Here is a 14,537-nt window from a genome sequence, read left to right as displayed (position 1 = left end):
TGCACCTGTTTGTGATAATTGCCTGTTGAGTTGCATCAGTGCACAATGCAGTCATTAAAAACCTGCAGTGAGCTATAAGTTGTACATCAGATGTATTGTTGCTTGTTATTGTTTTGGGGTGAGTATATAACACTCCAGTGCTTTGCATAGTAAACAGGGCCGCAGATGTTCGGGCACATTGTGAAAGGTACTTTTAAAAAATATTAACAATGTCAGTAGTACAGATACTGATTTCAAATGGGCTTTCCAGCCCTGGTTTGAATGAGGCTGAATTTGTTTGGTCAGGGCCACGGAATGGAAAAAGTATTCTTGGTTTTATATTATTCTGTTCCGTGTAACCTCCTGCATATTTCTGCAAATTACTTTGGGTATTTTGTATATTTATTTACTTTTAAAATTCAGGAACTGGCAATGTTGCCATCTGAAGGACCACCACTTCATCTCTTTCTTTCCCCTCTGCCTGATGTATGTTACAGGATGGGTCATATTACTTGCATAGCTGCTATAGAATCATAGAATGGTTACAGCACAGAAGAGGCTGTTGAGCCCAACCTATTCATGCTGGACCTTAGCAAGAGCAAATCATCTAGTGTCAATTTCCTGCTTTCTCTCTGCAGCCATTTCTGCTTTTCAAATAATGATCCAATTCCCCTTTGCTTCGATTGAAGCTGCCTTAATTGAATCTGCCACCATTACGCTCTCAGACAGTGTATTCCAGATCTTAACCTGTTGTGGTGTGAAAAAGACTCGCCTCTATTGTGTTCACTTCAGTGGGAGCCAGTGTCTGGAAGGCACCTGAACTTGGAAAGACTTTCACCAGTTGAGTATTTACTTTCCTGGAAAGCTTCTAGTCTGGCTTGATGAGTGACTTGCTTAGGAGTGAATGGAAATACTATGAGAGGACTGCAGTCACTCACATTGCAGAGGGATTGAGGGCTGAAAGGAACATGGAATGATGGCTCTCCTTGAGGAACAAGGTGAATAGCACTTCTTTTACTTGGTTAAAATGGGGAGGGGAAGAACAATATGAACAGAAAACATAACACTTTCTCCCCCTAGTGTATTGATAGTCAACTATTTATGAACTGTCCCAACACTTGAAATGTCTATATGACCAAAAGGAGGTTACGAAATTAAGACAGGCATTCAAAAATTACATTTTTCAGAATAAGATGATTAAGTCCAACCATAAAATTTCCTTTTGTTTCATTGAGTAACTTCATTAATAGTTTTTAATCTGAAAGCCCTGTGTTTTCTCTCAAAAATCTAGGCTTGATATTTTCACCCAGAGCTGTTGCACTGCAGGCTGTAGGCAGATCCCAGAGTCTGAGGGCAGGATTTTAGTCTCTGTCCTGAAACTGTAAAATCCTGCCCCAGGTCAACAGACCTTTCCACAATTCCAATGGGAGGAGGGACAGTAAAATTCCAGCAGGAATGTTTGCACAGTTTCCTAGACTGCAGTAGTTGTATTCTGCAAAGATCCTTCTTCTCAGCCTCCAAAAGCATCTTTTAGTCTATTCAGGTAAAGTTTAAATAGCGAGTGAGAGATGAGAGAGGTAGAAAGATGAAGAGAGAGAATGAGTGGGCGAGGGAGAAAGAAGCAAGGAGAGTGACTCTAGCATGCTGGGTGGTAGTAATAACACCAGTGCTGCAGTTTTTATTTACCATTCAATTGCAAACAAAGCAAGAGAAAGAAAAATAGTGAAAGCAAACTGGACAATTGGCTTAAGTTTTTAAAAATAGTTAATTTAGTCATAAAAAGCATGCCTATTTGGACAAACACAGTCCCATTGTTTACAATTAGAATTTTATAACAAGCCAATGTCTTTATCCAGCAAAAGATTCGATATTTGGATTAATTTTACATAGAACATAGAACACTACAGCACAAACAGGCCCTTCGGCCCACAAGTTATAAACCTCTTTCAGGTCACCTCTCAACCTTCGTCTCTCCAGGGAGAAAAGACCTACTCCCTCAACCTATCTTCATAAGGCATGCCACCCAATCCAGGCAACAACATTGTAAATCTCCTCTACACCCTTTCAATAGCTTCCACATCCTTACCTGTGGACATAAAATATTTCTGTTACATATTCCTCTGTAAACTGGTCACACTGTAATTACACCCTTCCACCAGTGGCGGCAGTCTGTTGTCAATATCCTGTTCTGTCTGTATTGGAGAGAATCCCTGAAGTTTTAACACAATCCATTATTCTGATTCCCAAAATACTGCAATGTTTACTGTTACACTAGATAATAAAGTGACTGAATTACGTTTGCATGTCTGTTCCACTATCTCTGTGCCCTTGAACCCTGCTTCATCTGGTGACCCACACAAGTCTTGATTGTGCAAAGTGTTACAACCAAGATGGGAGGCGTGTGCAGTTTGATTAGCCCCATTGCTCCACAGCTCTCACCGTTAGTTTAAAGTTTGATTCACTCACCAAAATGAGCAATAATTGATTTTCGCTACTGTTACCCAGAATAAAAGAGACTTCAACCAGGATTCTTTCAATGAACAACAAATCTACTGGTTTATTTTGTCAAATGGAAAGGCAAAGCTTATTAACCTCTACTATGGAATACGAAAATATAATAATTCCTCTTTCGAGATACCCTAAGTCAGTCAGATACACACCCCAAAAGAGTGGAATTCTGCCAAAGGTTAAAAGTCAGTGGTTCAAGGGGGAAAAAAAATAGTCCTTGCAATGACATCTGGCGTATAGGTGGGATCTTACAGCTCATCTGTGAAACAGTCAATGACTCTTCTCATTTTACCACTTTTCATGTAGGCTTGAGGAGCACTCGCAGATACTTAATCCCAATACATAGAGAAATTTAGGAGCAGCCTGTGAACTGCTTCTAGGCTGCAAAAAGTTTTCTGTCTTCTCACAAGCAGTTGGTCCTCCGCTTTCTCCTCAAAGCAAAACCAAAGCCAACTTTTAAACACACTGTTCCAGGCATTGTTTGTCTCAAAGCCATTCCATGTGGCTCTCTTTGTAAGAAGTCTGACAACACCAGGTTTAAGTCCAACCGATTTATTTGATAGTAAACTCACAAGCTTTCGAGGTTAAACTCTTCGTCAGGTGAATGGAGAGTTCTGGCCTCAGACAGAGCATATAATGCTGGTGGTGGTAATTTCACAAGATAGTAATCCAGAGAGCCTGGGGTAATGCTCTGGGGTTCACGTCGCACTATCTGTAACCCCCACAACTTGCCTGAGTTTGCAAAATCTCACTAACTGTCCTGTCTGGAGACAATAATCTGTGCTTTAAAGAGAGCTTTAACCTGTGCTTAAAGGTCTCTCCATTCACATTACCTGTACCTTTAAGAATTGATTCCCTGTAAAGATTTGCATTCCAACTATTATTTTGTAAATTGAATTCGTGTTTATATGCCCTGTTTGTGAATAGAACTCCCACTCACCTGATGAAGGGGCAGTGCTCCAAAAGCTAGTAGCTTTTGCTATCAAATAAACCTGTTGGACTTTAACCTGGTGTTATGAGACTTCTTACTGTAATGTTCTGAGGACATGGGTTCAAATCCCACCGTGAAATTCAATCAATTAAAGTGAATAATGTACACAAAATAACATTTTAAACATTTCATAACAGCATTGCAATTTGGTGTCTTTTAATGGTCTCAATAACTGTTGTAGCCAGGTCATAGACTTAATCATTGTTGAATCCAAGTCATGTCGTCCTGTCTTCTTGCACCTTACACATTTTAGATTGTCTTTCAAATTAAAGCCGGAGAACAAATTTCAAAAACTTTATTTATGCAAAATTTATAGAATATTTAAAAATAGCTGCATATGTGTGGGAGAGAGAGAAATGGCTTCAACTCAGCTGATTAGCTAACTATAGTCACCCTCGTTGGTGTTCAATTATATGCACAATAAACATCACTTAAAACCTGAGAGATAAAGCAAATCGCATGCCTTTCCTCACCTTTAGTGTTTAAAATTCAAATCCGTTCAATCATGAAAAGTAAGAGAGAGCCTCTAATTAGCTCCTTTGTATTACATAATTGGTGTTGATAGTTAGAAAATGGTAACTGACTCATTACTGATACCTATAAGGCAGACAGAATCGTAACAAAGTTATGGAATGGGGAACATATGTAGAGCAGGGAAGATAGAGAGAATGCAGAGCTTCACTTCATAAAGCTAAGTACAAAACATTTAATGAATGTTTGCAGCATCTGTTGAATAATTACAGACTGGTGCTGCCAACCCTGGGACACCCATCCCCCTCCCTCCGATTTCCTGCCAGGTCTGAAATGAAGCTGAGTATAAGGAGACACGTGGAGCAATAATCAGTGACATACAGAAGATGTGTTGAATGGTCTATAATGTGTATTTTAAGTCTCCCGCTCTTTTTTAGCCATCACACACAGATATTCCCACACATACCCACTCCCACACAGACATGCACACACCTGCCCACTCGCGCGCACATCCGCACTCCTGCGTGCACCCCCACTCCCGCACACACACCTGCCCCCACCCACTCCTGCACACGTACCCAGTCCCACACACACATATGCCTGTGGCTGCTCCCATGCACATGCCCGCTCCAGTGTGCATCCGCTTGCGCGCGCACGCACACACACGCACTCCCGCATATGCATACACACCCACTCCTGTGCACGCACAGACCCACTCCCCCACACAGACCTGCAAATCCTTTGCTTGGTATTACCATTCCCTATGTTGCAAATGACACAAACATTATATTTGTCACACTTCATTTGCCAGGTTGTCAGATGTAGACATTTGAATTTTTGTTAGGGGCCGTTGAAAAGATTGCTATCGCTAACCAAACTGAGAAAAATACAGAAAATACCTTCAGTTGACTTCTGGATAATTTTAAGTTGACCCAAGGTGACTAAGGATGGTAGTAGTGAGTGCATAATCAGAGGTTAATGCAGTTCGAGTAATGGACAAAATATCTTTCATGAGTTATTTAATACTTGAGATTATAAATACCTGTTTACTCTCGTGTACTGTAAATACATTTCTGCTGGATATAAGCCTTTCTTCAGTGTTAATTTGCATTTTTTATGTCTCCAGGCAATATCACAACACGGATTAGAACCCCTGAGACAGGCTCTGATGAAGCCATCAAATCTATTCTGGAACAGGCCAAGAGAGAACTACAGGTGCAAAAAAATGGTGAGTAAAGTGAAAGCACAGATAAATAGGAGCAGACTTCCGGTGGAATTGCGTTGTTCGCTTCAATAATTGGAGGTGAGACATCTTGTGCTGAAACTGCAGTTTTTGCATGAAGCAATTGCATTCTATACTCAAAACCAAAGTGGGATATAACATCAACAACTTCCATATTGTGACACAAACCAATGAACCTCAATTTGTCAATCTTGTATATTGCAAACCTTACTGTGAGTTTTAAGAACATAAGAACTAGGAACAGGAGTTGGCCATCAGGCCCCTCGAGCCTGCTCTACCACTCAATAAGATCATGGCTGATCTTTTTGTGGACTCAGCTCGACTTACCCACCCACTCACCATAATCCTTAATTCCTTTACTGTTCAAAAATTTATCTATCCTTGCCTTAAGAACATTCAATGAGGTAGCCTCAACTGCTTCACTGGGTAGGGAATTCCACAGATTCACAACCATTTGTGTGAAGAAGTTCCTCCTCAACTCAGTCCTAAATCTGTTTCCCCTTATTTTGAGACTATGCCCCTAGTTCTAGTTTCATCTGCCAGTGGAAACAACTTTCCTCTTCTGTTTTATCTATTCCCTTCATAATCTTACATGAGATCTCCCCTCATTCTTCTGAATTCCAATGAGTATAGCCCCAATCTACTCAGTTTCTCCTCATAAGCCAACCCTCTCAACTCCGGAAGCAACCTAGTGAATCTCCTCTGCACCCCCTCCAGTGCCAGTATATCCTGTCTCAAGTAAGGAGACTAAAACTGTACACAGTACTCCAGGTGTGGCCTCAATGTTCTTATGTTCTTAAAACTCACAGGTGAGCTGGCAAGATGGAGAGAAAGTTTGATGAGGACTTGTCAGTTGAGGTAGTATGGGCGGAGATTAGAAATAGGAGAGGAGAGGTCACCCTGTTGGGAGTCTTTTATAGACCTCCTAAAAGTTCTAGAGAGGTTGAGGAAAGGATTGCGGAGACAATCCTGGTTAGGAGTGAAAGTAATAGGGTAATTGTTATGGGGGACTTTAACTTTATGAATATTGATTGGAGTTGCTATAGTTCTAGCTCGCTAGAGGGGTCAGTGTTTGTACAAAGCGTGCAGGAAGGTTTTTTGTCTCAGTATGTAGACAGGCCAACTAGAGGTGAGGCTATATTGGATTTGGTGCTGGGAAATGAGCCAGACCAGGTGCTTGACTTGGAAGTTGGTGTGCATTTTGGTGATAGTGACCACAATTCGGTTAAGTTCACCTTAGTGATGGGAAGAGATAGGCATGAACCTCGGGTCAGCAATTTTAGCTGGGGTAAGGGCGATTATGAGGCTATCAGGAGTGAATTAGGAAGCATGGATTGGATTAGGGGATTACAGGGACTGGGAACGTCTGAAATGTGGAGTGTTTTCAAGGAGCAGCTACTGCGAGTCCTTGATAGGTATGTCCCTGTCAGGCATGGTGGATTTGGTAGATCTAGGGAACCGTGGTGCACTAAAAGAGTTGAGTCGATGGTTAAAAAGAAAAAGGAGGCTTATGTTCGGATGAGATTGGAGGGCTCAGATAGTGCACTAGAAAGCTTTAGATTGGCTAGGAGGGAGTTGAAGAGTGAGTTGAGAAGGGCTAAAAGAGGACATGAGAAGACTTTGGCTGATAGGATTAAGGAGAATCCTAAGGCGTTCTATAGGTATGTCAAGAACAGAAGGTTGGTCAGGGCAAGATTAGGGCCAGTTACAGACAGCAGGGGGAAGTTGTGTGTGGAACCGGAGGAGATTGGAGAAGTATTGAACCAATATTTCTCTTCGGTGTTCACGCAGGGGGACATGAATATAGCTGAGGAGGACATTGGGTTGCAGGGGTGTAAAATAGACAGTATTACGGTTGATAAAGGGGATGTGCTGGAAATTCTTGAGGGGCTGAAAATAGATAAGTCCCCTGGTCCGGATGGGATCTACCCTAGGATTCTCTGGGAGGCTAGAGAGGTGATTGCAGAGCCTCTGGCTCAGATCTTCAGGTCGTCATTGGTCTCTGGTGTAGTCCCGGAGGATTGGAGGATAGCGAATGTTGTCCCATTGTTTAAGAAGGGGAACAGAGACTTTGCCGGGAATTATAGACCGGTGAGTCTTACTTCTGTTGTGGGCAAGGTTTTAGAAAAAATTATTAGGGATAGGATTTATAGTTATTTGGAGTGTAATGAATTGATTAGAAATAGTCAGCATGGTTTTGTAGCGGGTAGGTCGTGCCTTACTAACCTTATTGAGTTTTTTGAGAAGGTGACCAAAGAGGTGGATGGGGGTAAGGCAGTTGACGTGGTATACATGGATTTTAGTAAGGCGTTCGATAAGGTTCACCATGGTAGGCTTCTTCAGAAAATGCAGATGTATGGGATTGTGGGTAATCTAGGAAGTTGGATCAGGAATTGGCTATCAGATAGGAGACAGAGGGTGGTGGTGGATGGTAAATATTCATCATGGAGTACAGTTACGAGTGGTGTGCCTCAGGGATCTGTTTTGGGGCCACTGTTGTTTGTAATTTTTATTAATGATCTGGATGAGGGTATAGTTGGGTGGATTAGTAAATTTGCTGATGACACCAAAATTGGAGGTGTGGTAGATTGTGAGGAAGGGTGTCATAGTCTGCAGGGAGACTTAGATAGGTTGCAGAGCTGGGCCGAGAGGTGGCGGATGGAATTTAATGCGGAGAAGTGTGAGGTAATTCACTTTGGTAGGAGCAACAGATGTGTCGAGTATAGGGCTAACGGGAGGACTTTGAATAGTGTGGATGAACAGAGGGATCTAGGTGTGTGTGTACATAGATCCCTGAAAGTTGGGAATCAAGTAGATAAGGTAGTTAAGAAGGCGTACGGTGTCTTGGCGTTTATTGGTAGGGGGATTGAATTTAGGAGTCGCAGTGTAATGTTGCAACTGTACACTACTCTAGTGCGGCCGCACTTGGAGTACTGTGTGCAGTTCTGGTCCCCGCATTACAAGAAGGATGTGGAGGCGTTGGAGAGGGTGCAGAGGAGGTTTACTAGGATGTTGCCTGGTATGGTGGGGAGGTCCTATGAGGAGAGACTGAGGGATTTAGGGTTGTTTTCGTTGGAAAGAAGGCGGCTAAGAGGGGATCTTATTGAAACATATAAGATGATTAGAGGTTTAGATAGGGTGGATAGTGATAGCCTTTTTCCTCGGATGGAGAAAGCTAGCACGAGGGGGCATGGCTTTAAATTAAGGGGGGGTAGCTACAGGACGGATGTCAGGGGTAGGTTCTTTACCCAGCGGGTGGTGAGGGATTGGAATGCCCTGCCTGCTGCAGTTGTAAATGCGTCTAGTTTGGGGGCGTTTAAGAGATCTCTGGATAGGTTTATGGACGAAAAGGGATTGGTATAGGCTAGTGGGTCATTGTTTTTGTAACTGGTCGGCGCAACATCGTGGGCCGAAGGGCCTGTTCTGCGCTGTAATGTTCTATGTTCTATGTTCTATGTTTAAACTGGCTCAGTCAAAGAAGACAGAGGATAGCAGTGGAAGGGTGCATTAATGAATGGACGGCTGTGACAAGTGGTGTTCATGATGTGGAGATGCTGGCGTTGGACTGGGGTAAACACAGTAAGAAGTCTGACAACACCAGGTTTAAGTCCACCAATTTATTTGATAGTAAACTCAGACGCTTTCGGGGTTTGCCCCTTCGTCAGGTGAACAAAGCGCGAACCCCGAAAGCTTGTGAGTTTACTATCAAATAAATTGGTTGGACTTAAACCTGGTGTTGTCAGACTTCTTACAAGTGGTGTTCCTCAGGGATCAGTGCTGGGACCTTTGCTGTTTGTAAGGAAAATGTAACTGGATTCATTAGTAAGTTTGCACATGACACATAGTTTGGTGAATTTGTGGATAGCGATGAGGACCATCAGAGGATACAGCAGGATATAGATCAGGTGGAGAGATGGCAGATGGAGGTTAATCCGGACAACTGTGAGGTAATGCATTTTGGAAGGTCTAATACAGATAGGAAATATACAGTAAATGGCGGAACCCTTAAGAGTATCGATAGGCAAAGGGATCTGGATGTACGGGTACACAGGGCACTGAAAGTGGCCACGCCGGTGGAGAAGGTATTCAAGAAGGCATACGGCATGCTTGCCTTCATTGGCCGGGGTGTTGAGTTTAAAAATTGGCAAGTCGTGTTGACGCTTTATAGGACCTTAGTTAGGCTGCACTTGGAATATAGTGTTCAATTCTGGTCACCACACTACCAGAAGGTTGTGGAGACTTTGGAGAGTGTATAGAAAAGATTTACCAGGACATTGCCTGGTGTGGAGGGTGTTAACTATGAGGAGAGATTGGAGAAACTTGGTTTGTTCTCACTGGAGCAACGGAGGTTGAGAGGAGACCTGATAGAAGTCTACAAGATTATGAGGGGCATGGAGAGAGTGGATAGTCAGAAGCTTTTTCCAGGGTGGAAGAGTCAATTAGTAGGGGGCATAGGTTTAAGGTGTGAAGGGCAAGTTTTAAAAGAGATGTACGAGGCACATTTTTTACACAGAGTGGTGGGTGCCTGGAACTTGATGCTGGGGGAGATAGTGGAAGCAGATAAGGTAGTGACTTTTAAGGGGCATTTTGACCAGTACATGAATGAGGTGGGAATAGAGGGATATAGTCCCTGGAAGCATCGAGGGTTTTAGTTAAATCAGGCAGAATGATCGGTGCAGACTTGGAGGGCCGGAGGATCTGTTCCCGTACTGTAATTTTCTTTGTTCACCAGCACCTTATACAGCTGCAACATAATCTCACTGCTTTTAAACTCCATCTCTCTAGCAATGAAGGATAAAATCCCATTTGCCTTCTTAATTACCTGCTGCACCTGCAAACCAACTCCTGGAGATTCCTGCACAAGGACACCCAGGTCCCTCTGCACAGTAAAATGCAGCATTTTTTTAACCATTTAAATAATAGTCCATTTTGCTGTTATTCCTACCAAAATGGATGACCTCACGTTTACCAATATTGTACTCCATCTGCCAGACCCTCGCCCACTCACTTAGACTATATCCCTTTGTAGACTTTCAGCGTCCTCTGCACACTTCGCTCTGCCACCCACCTTGGTGTCACCTGTGAATTTTGAAACATTAAACTTGGTCCCCAACTCCAAATCATCCATGTAAATTGTAAACAATTGCGGTCCCAACACTGATCCCTGAGGCACACCACTAGTCACTGATCGCCAACCAGAAAAACACCCATTGGCCCCGACTCTTTGGGGGTAAATTTCTGCTAGTTAACCAATCCTCTATCCATCCTAATACATTACCCGTAACACTGTGCACCTTTTATCCTATGTAGCAGTCTTTGGTATGGCACCTCATCAACTGCCTTCTGGAAATCCAGATACACCACATCCACAGGTTCCCCATTGTTCACTGCATACGTAATATTCTTAAAGAATTCCACCAAATCAGTCAAACGTGACCTTCCCTTCATGAACTCATGCTGCACCTTAACCAATGGGACAATTTATATCCAGGTGTCTCGCTATTTCTTTCTTGATGATAGATTCAAGCATTTTCTCTACTACGGAATATCTTCAAAGATAATACATTCTGGAAAACGCTTGCAACTGCAAAAAATTGTGTTTTTTAGAATTATGCTCTGCTGGTTAATTATTTCAGTCCAGAATTGTTTTCCAAAATATATTTTCTTTTTTAAGTCAAAAGCTTTTAATCCTTTGTGAGTTTTTGTTACACAAGAGACTGACACAGAGATTCACTTGACATTTGTAGGGAAGTTGCCTTTCTGAAATTTTGAAGTATTAATGTCTTAATTCTGTACTGTGATATTGACAAAAAAAATCTTAAGTATTGCTGAAAAGGCTACATGCTGTTGAAGCTTTTCATCTTGCGCTCATCATGACAGTTCACAAGAAAAGTACAGAAAACAGCAATATATATTGCATGAGACGATAGTGCTGATTAATTGGCAAGTGGCCTCTGGTCTAAGTGTTGCCAAGGGGAATGAACCAGGGAATGGCTGTCCCCCAAGCTTGTGTTTTGTTGAAAAAGGTGCAATGCTCCTTCTGTCTGCAAAGAGCAGGGCTGTGTGTGAACATATGTAGCTTCTAAGGAAGATATGTGTAAGGAAGGCACGTTGCCAACCCGACTGATAATCTTAAATTAGTTTTCAGTGCCATGCACGATCCAAATTGTTTAGCAAATGTTGTTCAATTGTAGAATCACGTCTAATGTTGGAGTTATGTGTTGCTAGTACTTGCTTGCTTCAAACAGCTGAAGAGATGTGCTGTGTGATACAATCCCCAGTCATTGGGATGTGTGGCCTACATATCTGGCATCCCACCGGCACTCAAATTAAAATACAACATTACTACTTTGTGTGATAGGCTTTTTGGCTTGTTGGCAGCATCCTGTTTTTGGAGAATATCACTCATGTTGCTACAGCATAGTGACAGCATGAAATGGCTAGCTTCACTTGTTGTTTAATTTTTTTGAGTTATCTTGCCTTCCAGGATAATCTGGAGCAAACTGGGCACTTTTAAAATCATAGAAGGAAGCCATTCGGCCCATCAAGCCTGCACCAGCAACAATCCCACTCAGGCCCCAACCCCATAACCCATTTACTCTGACAATCCCCTGACACGTTTCAAAGATATTAGAAAAAAATACGTAGATGTAAATTATTTTAAGAATGGGTTGATATATTTCTCATTTAAAAAATGGGTGAAAGTGATATGGGGAAAATTTAGCATGGCCAATCGACCTAACCCACACATTTTTGAACTGAGAGGGCAAGCCAGAGCACCCAAAGGAAATCCACGCAGACATGGGAATGTGCAGACTCCACACAGACAGTAACCCAAGGCCAAAATTGAACCCGGGTCCCTGGTGCTGTGAGGCAGCAGCACTAACCACCATGCCAACCCCTTTTCAGGGACACATTGTGCTCTTTAATTAACTTGCATGATATGTAGGCCATAAAGCCCAACAACTGGGGAATTGTATCACGCAGCACATCCCTTCTTTGCAACAAACGAAGTACAAACCAAACGCAACCAGCTCTTGCTTGCAAAACTCAAAACATAGGCCGGGATAGGCGGAGGAAACCTGTAAAATCGCACAAGAGCTGCAAAGTTAGGGTCGTGCCCCAATTTCTCAGTTCTCGTGACCTTAGGATAGACAAATTTCCAGCAAGGTCAGCCTCTTGCCGAAGATGGGAAAGAGGCTAAATAAATTATTCAAATACATTCCAGTGTTAATTTCCATGTGATTAGCACGAAAGCTCACTTGTCTTTATGGTCTCGCCGGGAGAGGTTCTCTCTGGCAAGGAAAACACCTGCTGCCCGTGAACAGGGAAGAGTCATGTTGGCCTCACCAGACCAGGCCAGACCCCTCTTGATCTTGAACTCCTCTATCAAATCTTCTTTCCATCCTCTCTTCTGGTAGGAAACAACCACAGCTTCTCCAATCTATCCAAGTAACTGAAGTCCCTCCTCTTTACTAGCCTGTTCATATGCTCTTGAAGTCTCATTTCACAATTGTTTACCCTGGCAGGTTTGCTACATTAATACAGTTTTTCAATGATCTTATGAACTTGGAACTGGCCAGAATTTGAGAAAGATCCATTATAAAATTACCACTGTTGAAATAAATTTTCAGATGTGTTTTGTTTTGTACGTTACAGTTGATTCAACTCAGCCACCCTGTACATCTAGCAGTGGTGGTTCAGATGAAGCAATTTGGTCAATATTGGAACAGGCCCGACGTGAAATGGAAGCTCAGAAGGCAGGCCTTGAGCCAACACCGAAGCCAACAGCAGTTACTCAAGCTGAATTGGCCCTCCATTCGTCTAAAGCGGCATCATCTTCCTCTTCATCATTCTCTTCCTCGCTAACAGCCATGAAAAAACCTTTCACAGTGGATTCCAGCAACAATGTGACACAAAGCTCTCATGGATTTAAAAAAGAAGCTTTGCATGACACATGCTCCTCAGAGCACCATGGGATAGCAGACACATCACACAATGTGCTCAAGCAAGTTAAAAATGAATTGGGACGAAGTAGTATATGGAGGGACCAGTGGTGGAACACAGTTTGTCCTGACAGAAGAAATTCAGCCTTTTCAGAAGATGGAAGAGCAGAGGAAGCTTGCAGTGGGAGAGAAAGGATTGGTAATCCAAGCAGATTGGAACGAAATGCTTTGCAAGGACCTGCTGCTTCTGACCACTGGAAGGACTGGCAAAATGCAGAGTCGCCATACTCTCAAGCATCAGATTTAGGCACAGTGGTCGCAAGTAGCAGTGTGACCCCACAGAGCAGTCCACTACCTTCTTCACCTCTTGTCCCCATTGCAAAACCGCATAAGCCTTCTGTCCCACCACTAACACCAGAGCAGTATGAGATTTACATGTACCAGGAAGTGGACACAGCTGAGCTGACGCGACAGGTGAAGGAAAAGTTGGCCAAGAATGGGATCTGTCAAAGGATCTTTGGGGAAAAGGTAAGCAATTTCTAAAAACATCTTGCTTTTTTAAGGATAGTTTATTAGGGCATCTTATGTGAATTACAAATATGTTTAAGATTTGGGTCTCCTCCCAACATTTGTAACTGGAATTCAGACCTCAAAAGTTGTTTGCTTCCAAAATGAGGTCAGTACAAAGTGCAGTTTCCAGGGTACTGCCATTGTGAATGTCAAGTTGCTTATTGTGCTGCATACTTTGGGTCCAGATGTACACCACAAATCTTGAGTCAAACATTTTGACTTGTTTCTCTCCAACTCTGGCCTGCTATACATACCCTTGTTCCTCTTCCCCACCAGTGGCAACCATGCTTACAACAATCTAGGCTCTAAGCTTCAAACTTCACTACCATACCCCTTCAACTCTTCACTTTTTTATTCACCTTTAAGGTGCGTTTCAAAAATCTACATCTTTAACAAAGGCCACTCATCCTCATATCTTCTTCATGACACAGAATCAATTTTTAATCTTATTAATCCATTTTGCTGTGGCTCATTCCATAGCATACTTGCCTCTAAATCTCAAGGCTCTAGAATCGAGGTCCCACTTGAGGGCTTGAGCACAGAAATCAAGGCAGACTCTCCGGTGCAGAAACTGATGGAGGTGCCGTCATTTGGATGAGACGTTAAGCCCAGGCCCCATCCGCCAATTCAGGTGGCTGTAAAAAAAATCACATGACACTGTTTTGGAAAAAAAAGCAGAGAAGGTTTCCCCAGTATCCTGGGACCAATATTTATCCCTCATTCAAAATCACAAAAACAGATTATCTGGTCATTATCATATTGCTGTTAGCGCGATTTTGTTGAACACATTAATTGCCATGTTTCCTACAATGCAACACTTCAAAAAGTA

At 42.6% G+C, this 14,537-nt stretch overlaps 1 protein-coding gene across 5 annotated transcripts in view; it reads left to right on the top strand.

Annotated features, from left to right (window-relative positions):
* cux1a (cut-like homeobox 1a) overlaps positions 1–14,537 on the top strand; it is a 507,476-nt gene that overhangs the window by 401,563 nt on the left and 91,376 nt on the right. For all 5 annotated transcript variants that reach the window (XM_080211032.1, XM_080211029.1, XM_080211030.1 and 2 more), the window contains 2 exons: positions 5,076–5,177; positions 12,852–13,666. In XM_080211032.1, the coding sequence (XP_080067158.1) occupies positions 5,076–5,177; positions 12,852–13,666 (917 nt within the window). The remainder of the gene's footprint in view (positions 1–5,075; positions 5,178–12,851; positions 13,667–14,537) is intronic.

Source organism: Carcharhinus amblyrhynchos, chromosome 23 (assembly GCF_965287045.1).
Source record: "Carcharhinus amblyrhynchos chromosome 23, sCarAmb.v2.hapA, whole genome shotgun sequence".
In the NCBI taxonomy this organism is placed as follows: Eukaryota; Metazoa; Chordata; class Chondrichthyes; order Carcharhiniformes; family Carcharhinidae; genus Carcharhinus; species Carcharhinus amblyrhynchos.
Note: the sequence above shows the minus strand (reverse complement) of the source record. Positions and strands in the feature narration are given on the sequence as shown.